Source organism: Prunus persica, chromosome G6 (assembly GCF_000346465.2).
Source record: "Prunus persica cultivar Lovell chromosome G6, Prunus_persica_NCBIv2, whole genome shotgun sequence".
In the NCBI taxonomy this organism is placed as follows: domain Eukaryota; kingdom Viridiplantae; phylum Streptophyta; class Magnoliopsida; order Rosales; family Rosaceae; genus Prunus; species Prunus persica.
Genome location: NC_034014.1, coordinates 9,782,993 through 9,800,225, shown reverse-complemented (window position 1 = coordinate 9,800,225; position 17,233 = coordinate 9,782,993). Strand labels below are relative to the sequence as shown.

The 17,233-nt window shown below is 36.6% G+C and overlaps 2 protein-coding genes across 2 annotated transcripts; one reads left to right on the top strand and one right to left on the bottom strand.

Moving 5' to 3' along the window:
• LOC18773281 (fatty acyl-CoA reductase 3) lies at positions 6,332–11,902 on the top strand. Its single transcript, XM_007205054.2, has 10 exons — positions 6,332–6,574; positions 6,703–6,806; positions 7,012–7,214; positions 7,437–7,537; positions 7,730–7,922; positions 9,717–9,878; positions 10,316–10,397; positions 10,575–10,841; positions 11,253–11,380; positions 11,481–11,902. The coding sequence occupies exons 1-10, from the start codon at positions 6,496–6,498 to the stop codon at positions 11,632–11,634; spliced, it is 1,473 nt and encodes a 490-aa protein (XP_007205116.1). The 5' UTR covers positions 6,332–6,495; the 3' UTR covers positions 11,635–11,902.
• LOC18772110 (fatty acyl-CoA reductase 3) lies at positions 12,600–17,028 on the bottom strand. Its single transcript, XM_007206304.2, has 10 exons — positions 16,798–17,028; positions 16,583–16,686; positions 16,274–16,476; positions 16,064–16,164; positions 14,739–14,937; positions 14,382–14,543; positions 13,854–13,935; positions 13,501–13,767; positions 13,277–13,404; positions 12,600–12,987 (listed from the first exon to the last, which is right to left on the bottom strand). Exons 1-10 carry the CDS (start codon positions 16,874–16,876, stop codon positions 12,831–12,833), a joined length of 1,482 nt encoding a protein of 493 aa, XP_007206366.1. The 5' UTR covers positions 16,877–17,028; the 3' UTR covers positions 12,600–12,830.

Here is a 17,233-nt window from a genome sequence, read left to right as displayed (position 1 = left end):
GACTATTAAATAAATTAAAGGACCCACCAACCTTTTGTATTTAGCTGGGTCCTTAAGTAATTCACCTGTATCTGATAATTTGAGATTCTGTTCCATAGGAAAAGAAATTGGGCGAACACCAAGATGACCACCATCTTTAAGAATATCAAGAGTGTATTTTCTCTCAGAAAGACTAATTCCTTTCTTAGAACGTGACACTTCAATACCCAAAAAGAACTTAAGGTCCTCAAGATCCTTGATGCGAAAACGAGTACGAAGGAAATGTTTAAGGGAACTGATGGCAGCCAAATTTTTTCCTATAATCGGTATATCATCAACATAAATCAAGAGAGGAATAAAAGACTTCTTTCGTTTGTAGGTGAATAAAGAATAGTCTAATTTAGACTGAGTGAAACTGTCAGTTTGGATGGCTTATGCAAAATTGGCGAATCACTGTCGAGAAACCTATTTGAAACCATACAAAGACTTATTGAGGCGACAGACTAGGACCCTTAGGGCTGAAGACCTTGCGGCGGAGTCATATAAATTTCTTCATAGAGATCACCATGAATGAATGCATTGTGAACATCCATCTGGTGAAGAGTCCAAGAGTAGGCACCGGCAATAGCAAGAAGACAACGAACAGTGTTCATCTTGGCTGTGGGAGAAAAAGTATCATGGAAATCGACCCCTTCAATCTGAGTGTAGCCCTTAATGACGAGACATGCTTTATACCGCTCAATAGAACTATTAGAATTATGTTTCATTTTGTAGACCCAATGACAACCAATGGGATGCTTTCCAGCAGGAAGATGGGTGAGAGTCCAAGTATTATTAGACTCCAAATCATCAAGTTCAGAAGACATTGTAACATCCCACATCGACCAACAGAGAGGGGGTGATGTGCCTTATATGTACATGCCCATCTCCATCTAGCATGAGGCCTTTTGGGAGCTCATTGACTTTGGAGTCATAGGAACTCCGAAGTTAAACGAGTTGAGGCTAAAGCAATCCCAGGATGGGTGACCTACTGGGAAGTTGCTCGTGAGTTTCCAGAAACAAAACCGTGAGGGCAGAGAGGTGGGCCTAAAACGGACAATATCGTGCTACGACAGAGCCGATCCCGGGTTGTGACAATCCACCCCTCTTATTGTAACATCCCACATCTACCAATGGAGAGGGGATGTGCCTTATATGTACATGCCTACCTCCATCTAGCACGAGGCCTTTTGGGAGTTCATTGGCTTCGGAGTCATAGGAACTCTGAAGTTAAATGAGTTGGGGCTAGAGCAATTCTAGAATGGGTGACTTACTGGGAAGTTGCTCGTGAGTTTCCAGAAATAAAACCGTGAGGGCAGAGAGAGGGGCCCAAAGGGGACAATCTCGTGCTACAACAAAGCCGATCCCGGGATGTGACAATCCACCCCTCTTATTGTAACATCCACATCGACCAACGGAAAGGGCATGATGTGATATAATGGTATTAAAGCCACTTTGTCGTGTGGTGCGAGTGTGCCGACGAGGATGTCGGGCCCCTAAGGGGGGTGGATTGTAACATCCCACATCGACCAACTGAGAGGGGGTGATGTGCCTATATGTACATGCCCACCTCCATCTAGCACGAGGCCTTTTGGGAGCTCACTGGCTTCGGAGTCATAGGAACTCCGAAGTTAAGCGAGTTGGGGCTAGAGCAATCCCAGGATGGGTGACCTACTGGGAAGTTGCTCGTGAGTTCCTAGAAACAAAACCATGAGGGCAGAGAGGGGGGTCCAAAGAGGACAATATTGTGCTACAGCAGAGCCGATCTCGGAATGTGACAGACATGGCCTGGCGCCAAATAGGATAAAAAGTTGCCGCATCATAAGTACTAGGTTCCACACTCCAATTGAGATTAGTAATAAAAGCAAAGTGTGCAGGAGTGTACTGGTGATATGAAATATAATCACGCTAGGGATAATGAGTACCTTTAATGGGAGATGAAGACAAAGACGACGAGTGTGGAGATTTGGGCACCGTGACTTGGGAGCAGACATAGTCTCGAAGGCACACATTAGGAACCTTGGGCCAGTCCGACTGGAGGGTTGGCGGTATTAGAGCTCGTGAAGGAACCTGTTCTATGATAGGTTCGAATGCGATATGTGGCATTAGGGTTGGTGAAGAAAGTGGGCGGTGGGATGTTTCTGCATGCTCGAGTGGAATGGAAGGCTCGAGTGGATTGGAAGTAGGTGATGGTTCTAGTTTTTTGGCCATAGAAAAGGAAGGCCCATATGCAGTGTCAGTAGGCTAGAATCTGGATTGGTGATAGGACCTACACTATTGGACGAAAAAGGAAAAATGGTTTCTTCAAATAAGACATGTTTACTTGTAAAACATTTTTGGGTGGAAAGATCATAAAGCTTATATGCCTATTGACTGGGTATTTGAGAATAATGGTTTTAAAAGCTCTATGATCAAATTTCCTAGTAGGGTGAACATTAGTGGCATAAGCAAGGCAATCGAAAGTCCTGAGATAGGAGTATGAGGGTGGATTACTGTATAAACGTTCAAAATGGGTCTTTTTGGAAAGAATCAAGGTAGGGAGCTGGTTGATAATCTGGGGCTGTGAAAACACATTCCCCCCAAAAATAAAGTGGTAAGTGAGCTTGAAACCGAAAGCCCTAGCGGTCTCAAGGATGTGGTGATGCTTGCATTCTACAACACCATTTTGTTGCGGTGTGTAAATACAAGTATGTTGGTAAATGGTGCCACGCTCCCTAAAAAACTCTCGCAAGGAAAATAACTCTCCCTCATTGTCCACGTAGATGGATTGAATGCTAGTATTGAATTGTATATGAACCATAGAAAAGAAAGACTTTAGAATCCCTTGTGTTTCATGTTTATGATGCATAAGAAAAACCCAAGTAAAGCAAGAATAATCATCAACGATGGTTAAGAAAAAAGGAGCCCCGTTTATTGAACTAACTTTGTGAGGTCCCCAAATATCACAATGAATAAGAGAAAAAGGTCTCTCAGTTGAAATAGAATTAAATCTTTCAGGCCAACTACGTGGATTATTTTGAAATAAAATAATCAACGAGCCGAGCAGATTAGGGAACACAGTCGTCCTTCTTGGTTTGAGTGTTTACAGCGTGCGAGCTCTCACTGTCTTTAACGACCATGAAAATAAAGATGATGATGAGCGCCTTGGTCTTGACCTTTAATCAAAAGATCTAGTTAAGAACATTTCCTCGACTGTTAGGTATTAGCCTTGGTAACAAGGCTACTTGTGTCGAGTCATGTTGTGCTTGGTACTGCCGTACCCAGCTCAAGTGTCAAGTACTCTTTATGTCAAAATGAAACAAATACTAAAATGAAAGAAAATGAATCAGGTGGTGCTCAAACAAAAACTCTAAAGAATAGAGTTGTTTTTTGATATATTTAATGGGTGATTACAATGGTGATGCTCAAGAACTTTGAACAAGCTTGAGAGTTCTTGGTGATACGCTACGTTGAATCCTAGGAAAGGAATAAAATTTACCTAAGTCTAGTTTAGGGAATACACTTAATAGCATTTTGGATTGGTTTTTTAATTGAGAGATTGGATGTCCTTGAAGTGAAAAATGTTATACTATTTATAGGCAAAATTACCGCCTTTAAAAGGTGCCAAGATCCTATGCCCACCACCTAAATATTTTGCATGAGCCGTCAACCTACCATCGAATTTCACCTAAATCATGAGTTTCGAGGTCACCCTATGCTCATGCCTTCTTTTCAAGTTCTGAGGCTTCAATTCTCCAGTCACCTTAAGTTCCAAGAAGTAACTCGACGTCCCATCATTCCTTTTGCTCTGCTGTACAACCTTCTCGAGATGGTGCACATGAAGATCTTTTCCTTAGTTGGTGCTCGTGATTTTTACTCGGCCAAGACCCTCTGGGCTGAGGAACGAATGTTGAGTTTTGACTATGGTCAAGTTTTTCGCCATGCTTAAAGGTTTGGGTTGGGCCTAAGAATTGGGCTGAGATTTCGAACCATGGTCGTCGGGCCTTGTGGGCTTTTAATTAATTACTTCGCATTTTGGGCCGCAAATTTAGGCCTGTTAAAGACCTGAGCCGTGCCTTGTTGCTTGGGCCGAGCTTGTTGTGCCATGGTCGTGGGCTTGTTAGGTTTGACCCCTCATTTTTGTTTTGGGCCTAGGTACTTTTGTCTTCAGGCCCAAAGTTTGGCCCAATACGCCCTTGCCATGTCACTCTTCCACGAAAAAAATGGGTGTAAACACCATGATATAAACTACATAGTTGGGTAACCCTAAGACCAACAACCCATGATATATAAGTGTACATATCTTCTTTTTAATCAATAAGAAAAATGGAGATTCAAACTTAAGATCAATTTAAATATGTTGAAATGGAGATACCAAATGCTAGACTTACCATATTTTTATACCACATTGTGTACCAACTCTCTAATAGAGATGGGGTCCACCAATACAATGAGGTCCACCTCTATTAGAGAAATGGTATACAATGTGCAAGAATTCTATAGTGAGAGCCTTATATATGGCCCTTAGGTGAGGCCCTATCTCTTAATCGTTGGATCAAATTGGTTAACCTAATCAAACGATTAAAAAATAAGACCTCACATAAAAGCCATAGATAAGACCCTAACTATAAAATGATTCTTGATATAAAAATATAATAAACCTAGCATTTTCCTTATATGATTGGGCTAACGAAAAAAGACACCCTGCAAGTTTGGGTGGTTCTCAACATGGACCCAATGGTATCAATTTACACCCTTACATTTGCAACATTGTCCAATTTCATCCTTTTGTTAAGTTGACCGTGTGGTCAATCGTTAAATGCTGATGTGTCTACTGTGGGACCCACCTACTAACCAACCATTCCTAAATTTTTTATTATATAAAATGATAAAATAACATAAATTTTTAAAAAATAAACTTAAGAAATCACAGCCTCTCCCCAGCCCAACAAACCCAGCGCCCCCTGTTCACTCCCTTCATCGCCATTCTCCTCTTCGAAATGAAACCCTTTTCGGCATAAGCAAACTCCAAGGTGTGAGTTACTTTGTAACACTGTAACTTCTTCTTCATCGATTTCAATACCTCTCTCTCTGCCCCCAAATGGCCAGCTTTCTTCACAAACAAAACAAAAACACACCATCCCTATGAACAGTAACATCACTCAAAACCCATCTTTTTCCCAAGCCCACACCTTCTATCATTTCCCATCATAGCCATCTCGCCCATCCCAAACCCGAGTGCTTAGAAAACCTAGTTCCCCATTTGGGTCCTTCAAGCTTTCACAATGTTGAAACTTCCAACTCTTTTCCCATTTTCCCCAATTTTCCATTTGGGTATTGCTTGAATCCAATTTCCTCAATTGGGTTTGAGCGGTTGGGTGCTTTTGAGGCTGTTGAGATCGAATCTGATGATGCGCGGACGATTTGGCAGACAGTTTTAAGAAAGGGGATGGGAGCTGGGATTGGTACGGGACCGCTGGATTTGTTGGGCTAGGGAGGGGTTAGGAATTTTTAAGTTTATTTTTTAAAAAAATTTACGTTGTTTTATCATTTTATATAAATTTTTTAAAGAACTGGTTAGTTAGTAGGTGTGTCCCACAGTAGACACGTCAACATTTAACGATTAACCACACGATCAACTTAACAGGATGATAAAATTGAATAATATTGTAAATGTAAGAGTATAAATTGATAAAATTGATACCTTAAAAATCCATATTGAGAACCACCCTAAATCTACGGGATGTCTTTTATCCTTATCCCTAAAGTTTATATAACAAGTGCCATCTATATGTTAGACGTCGGAGCGGGACAGTTGAGTTGGGATATGGTCCTACAACCAGTACTCAAGTCTTCAAGCTCTGGCCTCGCGAGTCTTTAATTAGTGATCTAACAAAGAAAACAATAAAAAATGTTAGCTAGACATATGTCATGATGGCGACGAGGACAAATCTAGCACCGAAGCTTTAATATTTGCAGAAGAGGGTAGGTTGGAGTATTGGAAATATCTAACTGTAACACCAGTACTGTTGCTAATCCCAAGATGTGACCCACAATTTTCCTTTTTTATTTAGTAGTGTAGTAGATGATCCTCCCTTTCAAAATAGTAAGCAAAGTTCACCAAATAATGGGAAGTGTACGTATGTACATAGCTATAATTGGAGGGGGCAGAAAAAAAAAATTATAAGAAAAAATAAAAGGTGATGTGGGATTTTTGGAATTTGTTTTTAATTTTGTAGAAAAAATAAAATAATTCAAGTGATTAACCCTCGGTTTAAATGAGTCTACCAAGCAAAACAACTGCCAACTACTTGAGTGCACTCTACCTCATAGTTGCCCCATATGTTGCAGTATATACTACAATGTGCCCAGACCATTGCCTCACTAGGCTTCAGCTGATCAGCTATCTGAGAGCATATACACTTTTCCATTGTTTATCTCTCTTTAGTTCTTTGTTCCGCTCCTTCCTTCTCTCTGATATTATTTAAGTTTTCTCCTATGGAGTTGGAAAGCATACTCCAGTTCATTCAGAACAAGAACATTTTGGTCACTGGTGCCACTGGCTTTCTAGCAAAGAGTACTACTCAAATTAAATCCTCTCTCTCTCTCTCTCTCTCTCTCTCTCTGTGGTGTTTTTTCTTTCTTTATTTTTTGTTGTTGTTGTTGTAGTAAGTGTCAGCTATGTATGTGCTTGAATGGATGCAGTTTTTGTGGAGAAGATACTGAGGGTTCAACCAAATGTGAAGAAGCTCTATCTTCTATTAAGAGCTGCAGATAAAAAATCAGCCACACAGCGTTTGCATAATGAGGTATATATGTAGGGATAAGTGTGAGCTTCAACATGCATATATCTTTTTTCCGTATACCAAATAGGCAAGAGTGGCACAAAATTTAGCCATTTATGCCCACCTTAATACTACACTAAAAGAAGTAAGGAATATGAATTTGAAGTGCAATGGAAATCAAGATTTTGTTATTCCAAGTTTGTTCACTTTTTGTTACTTGTAATTATAGATAATTGGGAAGGACCTTTTTAGAGTGTTGAGGGAAAAATGGGGAGCAGGTATGAACTCCATTGTCTCAGAAAAGCTGACAGTGGTGCCTGGAGACATTTCTCTTGAGGACTTGGGCTTGAAAGATTCAAACTTGAGGGAAGAGATGTTGAGCCAGATAGATGTCATTGTGAACTTAGCTGCAACTACCAACTTTGACGAAAGGTAGTAATTGATAGTTAAATCTCAGTTTTCTGAATTTGAAATAAAGAGCAACTACTCTTGTCCAAATGCAATTCGGTGCCCTTAAGACGAGGTCAATTTTTTTCAAAACGTGTGGTTTAGATTCACAGATTGAATAAATATCTGTATGGCAAGAACATTGCAAAATATGTTATGAGAAGTAATACATCAGAAATAGACTAAAATAGAACATATATTCTTCAGGTATGATGTTGCACTTGATATCAATACTTTGGGAGCAAAGCATGTTTTGAACTTTGCTAAGCAATGTGTTAAATTAAAGGTGCTGGTCCACGTATCCACAGGTCATTATCTCTCTCTATTTAAATCACTTTGATTTTATTTTATTTTAGTCTTAATTTGATCTTATCACCGAACGTCCTGCTCACTTACCTTATAATTGCTGTCTTTTCTGTAAATACGGGAACACAACAGGGTTTTTTCTTAAAAAAGACAATGAAATTTATTGTAGATTTATTTCCATGTTGTGATTTCAGCTTATGTTTGTGGCGAGAAGGACGGGCTTTTATTGGAAAACCCCTACCACATGGGTGAGACGCTTAATGGGACCTCAGGACTTGACATCGATAGCGAAATCAGGCAGGTCCAGGAAAAACTCAGAGAGCTTCGAGCAGAGGGATTAACAGAACAAACAATCACTTCGGACCTCAAAGATTTTGGCCTCAAAAGGTTGGTGAAAATTGTTACTTCTGTCTGTTAAAATTAGTTTAGCTGTTATTAGAGGGTTAAATATAGATAATTGGATGATTAATTCTTGAGCACTACTTAAATCCTCAAACCCTTTATGACATGTTTACTAACTTGAAATCGAAACGGAGTCCTACTCTTGAAAAATCAAGATTGCGATTGTTGTTTTTATACAAGCTCCATTCTTATTTTGATTCTGAAAGAGTCACTACATTTCATTCGAAATTCAGCGTAACTTACAAATTTTTATGTTTCTTTTTTTGTGTAGATAGTAGCTTTTATTTTTTGGTGCTTTTAGGTAGGCCATCCTTCAATAATAGGCAAGACTGAAAGTTTTTGTACCATACACGAAGATGTTATTGTCAGTACTATTTGCAATACCTCATGATCATGATGTTACTTGTTCTTATAGCAGACTAGTCTTTGTCCAACATGAACGTGATCATCATGTTCTTGATTCAATAGGTCGGCTTGAGTTGGTTCGATTTTATTTATTTAAATTTGAAGGTCGAAGATTAGAATGGGTAGGGTCTTGATTTAATTTTTTGGGAAATGATCTTGAACTTTTTTCCAACCAATTGGACGTGATGAGATAATACGTCAACATGTTAGCGTTAAAACGTCACTGTTTGATGAAAGTTCAAGAAGAAACAATTAAGACAAAAATGATAATTTGCAAAGACAGAACCAATAAATCTTCATCTACTCAACAACCTAATTAAAAACCTAGTAAATGTAGTTTTCATGTCTGTTTTTCTTAATAAATGATGGTAAACTGGTCCATACCTCAGACCAAAAAATTAAACTAAAAACTGGTTCATACCCTTTCGTTTTACCCTACAGCAACTGGTCCCATAGGTGATAGGACCCTTACCTTATAGCACATTTAGTGCTTTGCGTTAGAGGGATGAAGAGTGTACCCACAAGGGCCATGACCAAAGAGTTAAGAGCGTTTATTTATAAAACTATAAGAAAAAATAAAAATTATAGGAGTTTGTAGAGTTAGTGATTAAGAGTATTTACTTATGTATATGAGACTCTACGTTCGATTTCCTTTTTTCCGAACATCGCATGTATAAAATATATATATATATATATTCTAAGAAAAAACTAACTTTTCCTTATAAAAAATAAAAAGAGATCGAGAATTATATGCCTCCCGATAATGACACCAAAAAATACTTGTCCACCGCAAGTGTATCTAGGACTCTGTTAATGGATTGCGTACTTTATGTGTCAAGAGTGGAACCCAGTAAAAAAAAAAAAAGTTGCGGACAAAAATAAGTCCAAAAACTGATACGTCAATTGCCCCACATGAAGGCACTGATGAGGGGCGACTTTTTAATGATTAATCTAGTTGAGTCATGTTTAGGGGTATTTCTTTTGGGAAAAAAACTTATCTATAATGGGAATAGCACTGTTTTGCTATTTTCGACCAATAAAATAATGACATTTGAAAAAATTATCTTACGTGTCACTATATTATTGATCGAGAATAGCAAAAAGTAATATCCCCGTTACATAAGAGTTTCTCTCCTCTTTTGGGAGCCCCTCATTAATTCGGCTTTACATCTCTCACTGCTTATGATGTACCCTCTCATAAACTCATGATTTTTAATTTATTTTTTCTTTATCCTATTGATGCAAATCAAACTATCAATCAAGATAACTAGTATTCTCTTTTCATCGTCAAAAGAGGTTTCAATCTTGAATCCCCTTCCCGGAAGTTGATGTGACAAATTCTAAATCCTATTGTTTTTAAAATTCTTTTGTTAGAGCTAATATATATGGATGGCCAAACACGTATGTGTTTACAAAGGCAATGGGCGAGATGCTTATAGGAGACCTAAAAGAAAATCTACCTCTGGTCATTGTACGGCCAACCATCATCACCAGCACTTACAAAGAACCTTTTCCTGGTTGGGTTGAAGGAGTCAGGTGCGTTAATCGAAAAATCCCTCCTCATTAGTATTAATTAATTAGTTCCTTATCATCCGTAATGATGAGAGTTACTTTAATTTTATTTCAATAAATTCAACTTTTGATTTGTAGTGGTAAAATTAAGTTCATTTCAGAGATCATTATTTCATTTTAGGAATCAATAGTTCATTTCATAGGTTAATAAAATGAACTCTGAAATAAAATTCATTTAAATAAACTAGCCCACTATAATAACTCTACAGCCTCTCTCTTATTGACACATGGACAACATTAATTTTTAATTTATAAGCTATTGAACTGCACCACTGTAAGTGAAACTACATTAATTTTTAATTTCACTTACAGTGGTGCAGTTCAATAGTTGTCAAAAAAATTCAATAATTTAAACTATTATACTGAACTGAAATGAAGCAGAATTTTTGTACCACATGCAGAACCATCGATAGCCTTGCAGTTGGTTATGGCAAGGGAAAATTAACATTCTTTCTCTGCGACATTAATGCAATTGCTGATGTGGTGAGTTAACCAAACAGTTCTTCAATTTATTATTGTTATTATTATTATTCATACCCTTTTATCTCCAAGTATGCATTTGGTAAGCATCATGTTCGTATAAAAATGGAAACATACATACTTGCTTCTTTCGTTATATTCTTAAGGATTTTTGAAAAAAAAAAGAGTTATTTGATGCAGATACCTGCTGACATGGTGGTGAATGCAATAATTGCGGCAATGGCTGCTCATGCAAATCAACCTGGTGAAGTAATTTATCAAGTGGGGTCCTCTATGAGAAATCCTGTAAAATACTCTAATTTTCACGATTATGGATTCCGTTTCTTCACCGAGAAGCCATGGATTAATAAAGATGGAACTCCAGTGAAAGTTGGCAAGGTCGCAGTTATGGGAAGCATGACTACCTTTCACCGATACATGACTATCCGTTACTTACTATTACTAAAGGTAAAGTTGTTTTCTAGATTTTGCTTCACAACTTAGACAGCCATGCATTGCCAATATGTTTATAATATAGAATTGGTTTAGCCAGCCCCAACATACACTAATAATTTTTCAATTATAGCCTGTGTGCCACTTTGGTCGTAACGTGACATGACATGACATACTGACTTATAGATTAAAATCTATATCGAGTATAAAGTTCATCATTTAGAGTTTAGGGTTTAGATATAAATAAATATGCATATGCTATAATATTTTAGTTGGACTTGTAATACCATGTGAGCATGTCACATACCGTACACAGTCGTATCCTCAATAAGATACCCATTATTATCTTTTACTATATGGCTCTAAAATTTTATGTATTCTATCTTGATATTGTATTTTTTTGTAAATTTCTTTTTCCCACAATAGGGATTGGAGGTGGTTAATACAGCATTTTGCCAGTACTTCAAGGGCACGTATGTGGATCTCAATCGAAAGATCAAATTTGTGATGAGATTGGTGGAACTTTATAGACCATACTTGTTTTTCAAAGGAGTGTATGTACATATGATTCCTTTATCTTGTCCTTCATGTCATTTTACCTAGCTCGAAAATATAATTTTGATTTATAACTATGACCTAATTTCTTGCATGCAGCTTCGATGATATGAACACAGAGAAGTTGCAAATGGCAGTGCGAGAAAACACCACAGAGGCAGATATGTTTTACTTTGATCCCAGTTGCATAAATTGGGACGATTACTTCATGAATATCCATCTTCCTGGGGTTGTCAAATACGTTTTCAAATGATTACCAAAATTGGGTTGTCGAATATATACATATATATGGTTTGAAATGGGTGGAATTGGAGCGCTCTAGCCATTGTATTTACTCAAGGCAGTATACAATGGCTCCCTAGATGCATTATAAATTTCAATCAAGTTTATGAATGTAATTTGCTTTCATGAATATGAATATGACGATGAACAATTGTCTGTCACCAAATGTAATTTGTTATAATGTGGAAGTGTCAACAACTTTAATTGGTTGTTAAATAAAGTTTGTCTTTTTAACAAGATATTTATCTTCTTCTTTTTAACGGTACGAGGAAATTTTATAATAAATGAAAAATCGGATATTCAGATGTGGAGTAAAAAGAAGAATTGTAAGAAACTTAAGAATGATTTTAATATGAAATTTAACATAGCAATGTTCTCAATTTTAGTCAACATTGATTTTACATCAAAGATCATTTTCAAGAGTGATATGGTTACATTGGAAGCAGCGGAAACCTAGGCGGCTTCAAATTACAGGTCCAATAGTCTCCCGTTTTTATCTGATACTAGGAAGGAATCAACAAAGGGTTCGGTTGGGGTTGGCATATTTTGGCCCATTGGCTTTTATTTTGAACTTCCATTTTCAACTATTGACCAATTTGCAATTATTATTTTTATATATAAAAGGGAAACGAGGTATTTGTAACCTTTTTTAATATTAGAAAAAAAAGTATCACTAAACTATATGAGCTATTTGTGCTGTCATAATACTAAGGCAGGAGGAGTTGAACCTTGATAGGAGAAGTTAGCTATGTGGAAACAATCAAAATGTCCCATGCTCCAGTTATTTGGGAAAAAAAGTATCACTAAACATTCAGTGCAATATATTATCAATATGCACATGCCAGCAGTGTTACAATACATAAAATAATTTTTGACAAATGCCCTATCAAATTAAGAAATTGAAAATGATTTTTTCAATCACAAGCAACATATGGATGCCACAAGATCCAAGCACGACATGTATATAGAAAAGGTGGGTTTAAGTTTCTGTAAATAAATGAACAATGATGGTTTACAGATACAATCATCCATATATTAATTGTTCTAGCTGAGAGTATTATTGACTAAGGATTTTGGCTAGTTTCCATGTATATTGCAAACTTATAACGCATGCGTACAAAAACATTATTTTATTATCTAATGCCAATCCAACGACTCTTCTGGCTATCACTTAACCATAACATGCTTTCGGAGGCCATGGATGTGAGTATTCATAATGTAGTCTTCCCAATCAATGCAATTCGGATCAAAGTTAAATTTGTTTGCATCTATGTAACTCTCACTTGTCACCTTTTGCAGCTCCTCCGAATTGGTGTCATCAAAGCTACAATCAAAACACGTTAGTTGTCAGTGACGGAGCTAGAATTTTTAATAATAGAGGTGCCAAAATCTAAAACTTAACTATAAACGACTTTATCATCTTAAATTAGGCCGGTCACTAGTTTAATTGTGAAATAGTATCATATGTTTTTTTTTCTCTCCCAATGTTAGGAAGGGTCATAAAAGGGGTGAGGGCAAAGTTCACTTTAGACTTGACTTTGGCTCCGACCTTTGTATAATTACAATTAAATGATAAAATTCTATCTCTAATCACAAAAGTAGAGAATACGTACATGCCCTTGAATAACATATACGGTTTGTATAGTTCTACGAAGCGCATCACCAATTTGAGTTTTCGGCTATAGTTAACGTATGAATCTTGGAAATAGTGGCCACATGCTTTGTTTACGAACTTCAATCCCTTCAAATAAGAATAAATCAAAGGAAATTAATGAACAGAGAAAAAACTATAGCAAGTTTGATATTATAAATGATCGCATATAGTGATAGAACAAACCTCCAAAGGTATCATGAAGCAAATTTGCATGTACATCCGGAAAGTAGCCATAGTGCTGAACATTGTGCACCTGCCAACCTTAACAAGGTTTCCATCTTTGTCAACCCAAGGATCTTTGGTGAAGTGCCGAAACACAAAATCGTGAATACTATTTATTTTTATAGGGTTTCTAAATGAGGATCCCACATGGTAAATGACGATAGAAGATTGATTTGCATTCACTGCCATCGCTGAAATTATTGAGTTTACCACCATGTCAACAGGAATCTGCGTTATTTCAAACATTTAACCCTTCTTTAGTCTTATACATATAAATATATAACCAACATGTAGGGATATGAGTGTAAACTCACCATATCAAATACTGTCGTAGGATCAGCAAGTAGGCATGTGAGCTTCCCTTTACAATAACCGGCAATTACGCTATCAATGGTTCTGTAATCACCAAGAATAAACACATATATACAAATTTAGTTGGTATTTGCACCAATGTATTTACTTTATAAGCAAACTCAATGACACGAGCGAATTTAATTAATAACAAAAAATGATACACATAGTCAGGAAAGGCCATATGATATACAAAGAATTTTGAATTGGTGTGCCTCGCTGGCAGCAGTCCACTTCGGTTTTCTATGGCTGCTCTCTGTTTCTCACGTTATTATTATTATTATTTTAAATGGGTATGGGCTATAGCTCATACAGCCCTTCCCTATGGGCATAGATTCATCCCTGGGTATGGGTTATTAACTAGACGTAAATCAAACTCTTAGTTGACCAAATTCGGAATTTAGAAGAATATTATTTTCTTACGTAGTAACTTGTAGGGGTTAATGATAGTTCAGAACGTAAAATTTGTAGGTGCAGGCAGAGCTCATTACCTAAAACCTTGAATCCAACCTGGAAATGGCTCTTTGTAAGTGCTGGTAACCACAGTTGGGCGAATGATAACTACAGGAAGCTCATCTTTTGAGCGCCCCAGAAATACTTCTCCCATCGCCTTTGTAAATACGTAGGTGTTTGGCCATCCATAATGTTTAGCCCTAATTATTTTTGTATAAAAGAAAGACAAATAGTAATTAGCATGAGAGAAAACTTTAATTCCAAAGGCACAATATATGTAGAAATATTGTTAATAATGTCAGCCTAATTTTCCCTTTAGATTCATCCCGGGAAAATTAGGCCAAATACAAAGTTATAAATACGGGTTCATAGTGGACAATTAGATATATCAGTACCTTTCAATGCCAAAATCCTTCATTGTGCTTGTAATAACTTCTTCTGAAGCACCTTGTGCTTTTAGTTCAGTCAATTTCTTCTCCACGACGATCTTTTCTTGTGCTTTGAAATCAAATTTGGTGGTTCCCTTTACTATGTCATCAGTTAATGAAGGTAAGTCCTCTGGTATGAGTCCTACCCTCTCACCACACACATAAGCTGGAAAATATACATATCAATTAACCAAATTCAAAGACATCAAAACCAATATATATATATATATATATAGAAATTCTCCTATGCGGACGTCCGGACGTTATTACCGTGTGGGTGTCATGTATTTTCAATTACATCTCCGTGCTTTCCTCCCTGATTACAATGGCATCCGCACGGTAATAACATGAAGACATCCGAATGAGAGAATATATATATATATATATGTTAGGTTATGTTAAGGCTTTTAGCTTCCCTTGACAACTTTGTAATTGCACATGTAATTCATCAAGCTCTAGGTTAATTTGACTATGATAGTCTAGGTTATATATATATATATATATATATATATATACAGTCCCCTTCTATTGAGGGATTCTTTAAATAATGTTATTTGAGAGACACCCTTTAAGATCCCCTACGAATTTTTTTAAACCATCCAAACAATCTAATTTTTAAGTCTACATTCATTCATAGATCATCCTTGCAAAAAATTAGACAAATTGGAAACTGTTTCGAAATTTAATTGTATCATACAAAATCCATGAACACGGTGCTCCAAAAAAGTATTAAAATTTCAATAATCCAATTAATTGAACAAATGATATCGGATTCAAGTGATTTTTTGTATATATATATATATATATATATATATATATATACAGAGAGCTTCTATTGAGGGATCCCTCAAATAAGCCCTCAAATAAGCTTATTTGAGGGACGCCCTTTGTAGGCCCCACTCTGGATTGTATTTCACTAATCCAAACCGTCTATTTTGTAGATACTCATTCAAAGATCATCTCTACAAAAAATCACTTGAATCCGATATCATTTGACCACTCAATTCAGTTATTGAAATTTTAGCATTTTCTTGAAGCACCGTGTTCATTGATTTTGTAAGACACAATTGGATGTCGAAACGGTTTCCGATTTGTCTAATTTTTTGTAAGGATGATCTATAAATGAAGACCTAAAAAATAAATGATTTGGATCATTGGGAAAAAAATTGTAGGGTACCCTAAAGGGCGTCCCTCAAATAATTTATTTGAGGGATCCCTTAATAGAAGGGGACTGTATATATATATAAGAAAGAAGACAAATTTAGTCAAAGAAAACGTTAACAAAAACCAACCAGTTGATACGTGGAGAAGCATCTCTAGCTTTAAACATTTCTTTGCAAAGCTCACCACATGCAGAATTCCAAATGTATTGACGTCCAGCGCAATATCATATCTGCACACAAATATATGGATAGGTTAATTTTGATTAATTGAAGAGAATTATATGTTACAAATATTGCACAATATCAATATTGCATATAAAATTGGATGTAATACATTACCTTTCATCAAAGTTGGTCGTTGCAGCAGAATTAAGTATGATTTCTGTTTCATTGCACATTTCTTCCGTCAATTTGAAGTCTTTCACTCCAAGTTTTTCAGAAGTTACATCTCCCGCGACAGCCACAACTTTTTGTGATACAAAGGAATCAAAATCCGCACCATGTTTGTCCCTAAGAACTCTGAACAACTCCTTTCCGAGGATCTTAATTTTATGAAAATATATTAATAAAATTATTTGACCAGTAATTCCAAAGTACATGAAATTGCAATAGCATTTTTTGTAATAATAATGGTAGTGAAATATAAACCTCATTGTGCATGCGATTCGTGGCTGAGTTGGTATTGGAAGCTCTTAAAAGAAGATAGATCTTTTTCACATCTGGTTGAACTCTTAGTATTTTCTCCACAAATACTGCATGAATAATTATAAAATAAAGTTATGATTAATAACACCACGTCGTGGTAGAGAGGGAACACCACGTGACGGTAGAGGTAGAGGGATAGGGAGAGAGAGATGGTATACCCATTGCAAGGAAGCCAGTGGCTCCAGTAACCAAAATGGTCTTGTTCTGAAGATATGCTAGTATGCTCTTCAACTCCATTGGGGGGAGAGAGAGAGAGAGAGAGAGAGAGAGAGAGAGAGAAGTATTTTGAAAAGTTGATAAGGAAGTCTGGGTTGATCAGTACTTTAAACTAAAATTTAGGAGGCTTCCCAGCATTGAGAATGATGGTGGGAACACTTGGTGGAGTGTACTTGACTAAAGTTTTGATGCTTTGTCCGGGATAAGTTCAAGAGTTTGGTTTATATTAAAGAAAATATAAGCAAAGTACAATTGTCCGAACACTATCATTTCGATGAAATCCAAACCTTTTCTGTAATTCGGTAAAAATTAAAAATTCTCTTGCTAAACTAGGTTGTAACTATATAATAATGCATTTTTTACTGCATCGACTGGTCA

What these genes read in the sequence shown, in the direction of transcription:
- LOC18773281 (XM_007205054.2), top strand. Translation starts at nt 6,496, where the DNA reads ATGGAGTTGGAAAGCATACTCCAGTTCATTCAGAACAAGAACATTTTG. An exon ending in GGTTGGGTTGAAGGAGTCAG is followed by an intron (nt 9,879 to 10,315) that starts GTGCGTTAATCG and finishes TACCACATGCAG; the next exon opens with AACCATCGATAGCCTTGCAG. An exon ending in TACTTGTTTTTCAAAGGAGT is followed by an intron (nt 11,381 to 11,480) that starts GTATGTACATAT and finishes TCTTGCATGCAG; the next exon opens with CTTCGATGATATGAACACAG.
- LOC18772110 (XM_007206304.2), bottom strand. Translation starts at nt 16,876, where the DNA reads ATGGAGTTGAAGAGCATACTAGCATATCTTCAGAACAAGACCATTTTG. An exon ending in GGTTGGATTCAAGGTTTTAG is followed by an intron (nt 13,936 to 14,381) that starts GTAATGAGCTCT and finishes TGGTGATTACAG; the next exon opens with AACCATTGATAGCGTAATTG. An exon ending in CTACGACAGTATTTGATATG is followed by an intron (nt 13,768 to 13,853) that starts GTGAGTTTACAC and finishes GAAATAACGCAG; the next exon opens with ATTCCTGTTGACATGGTGGT.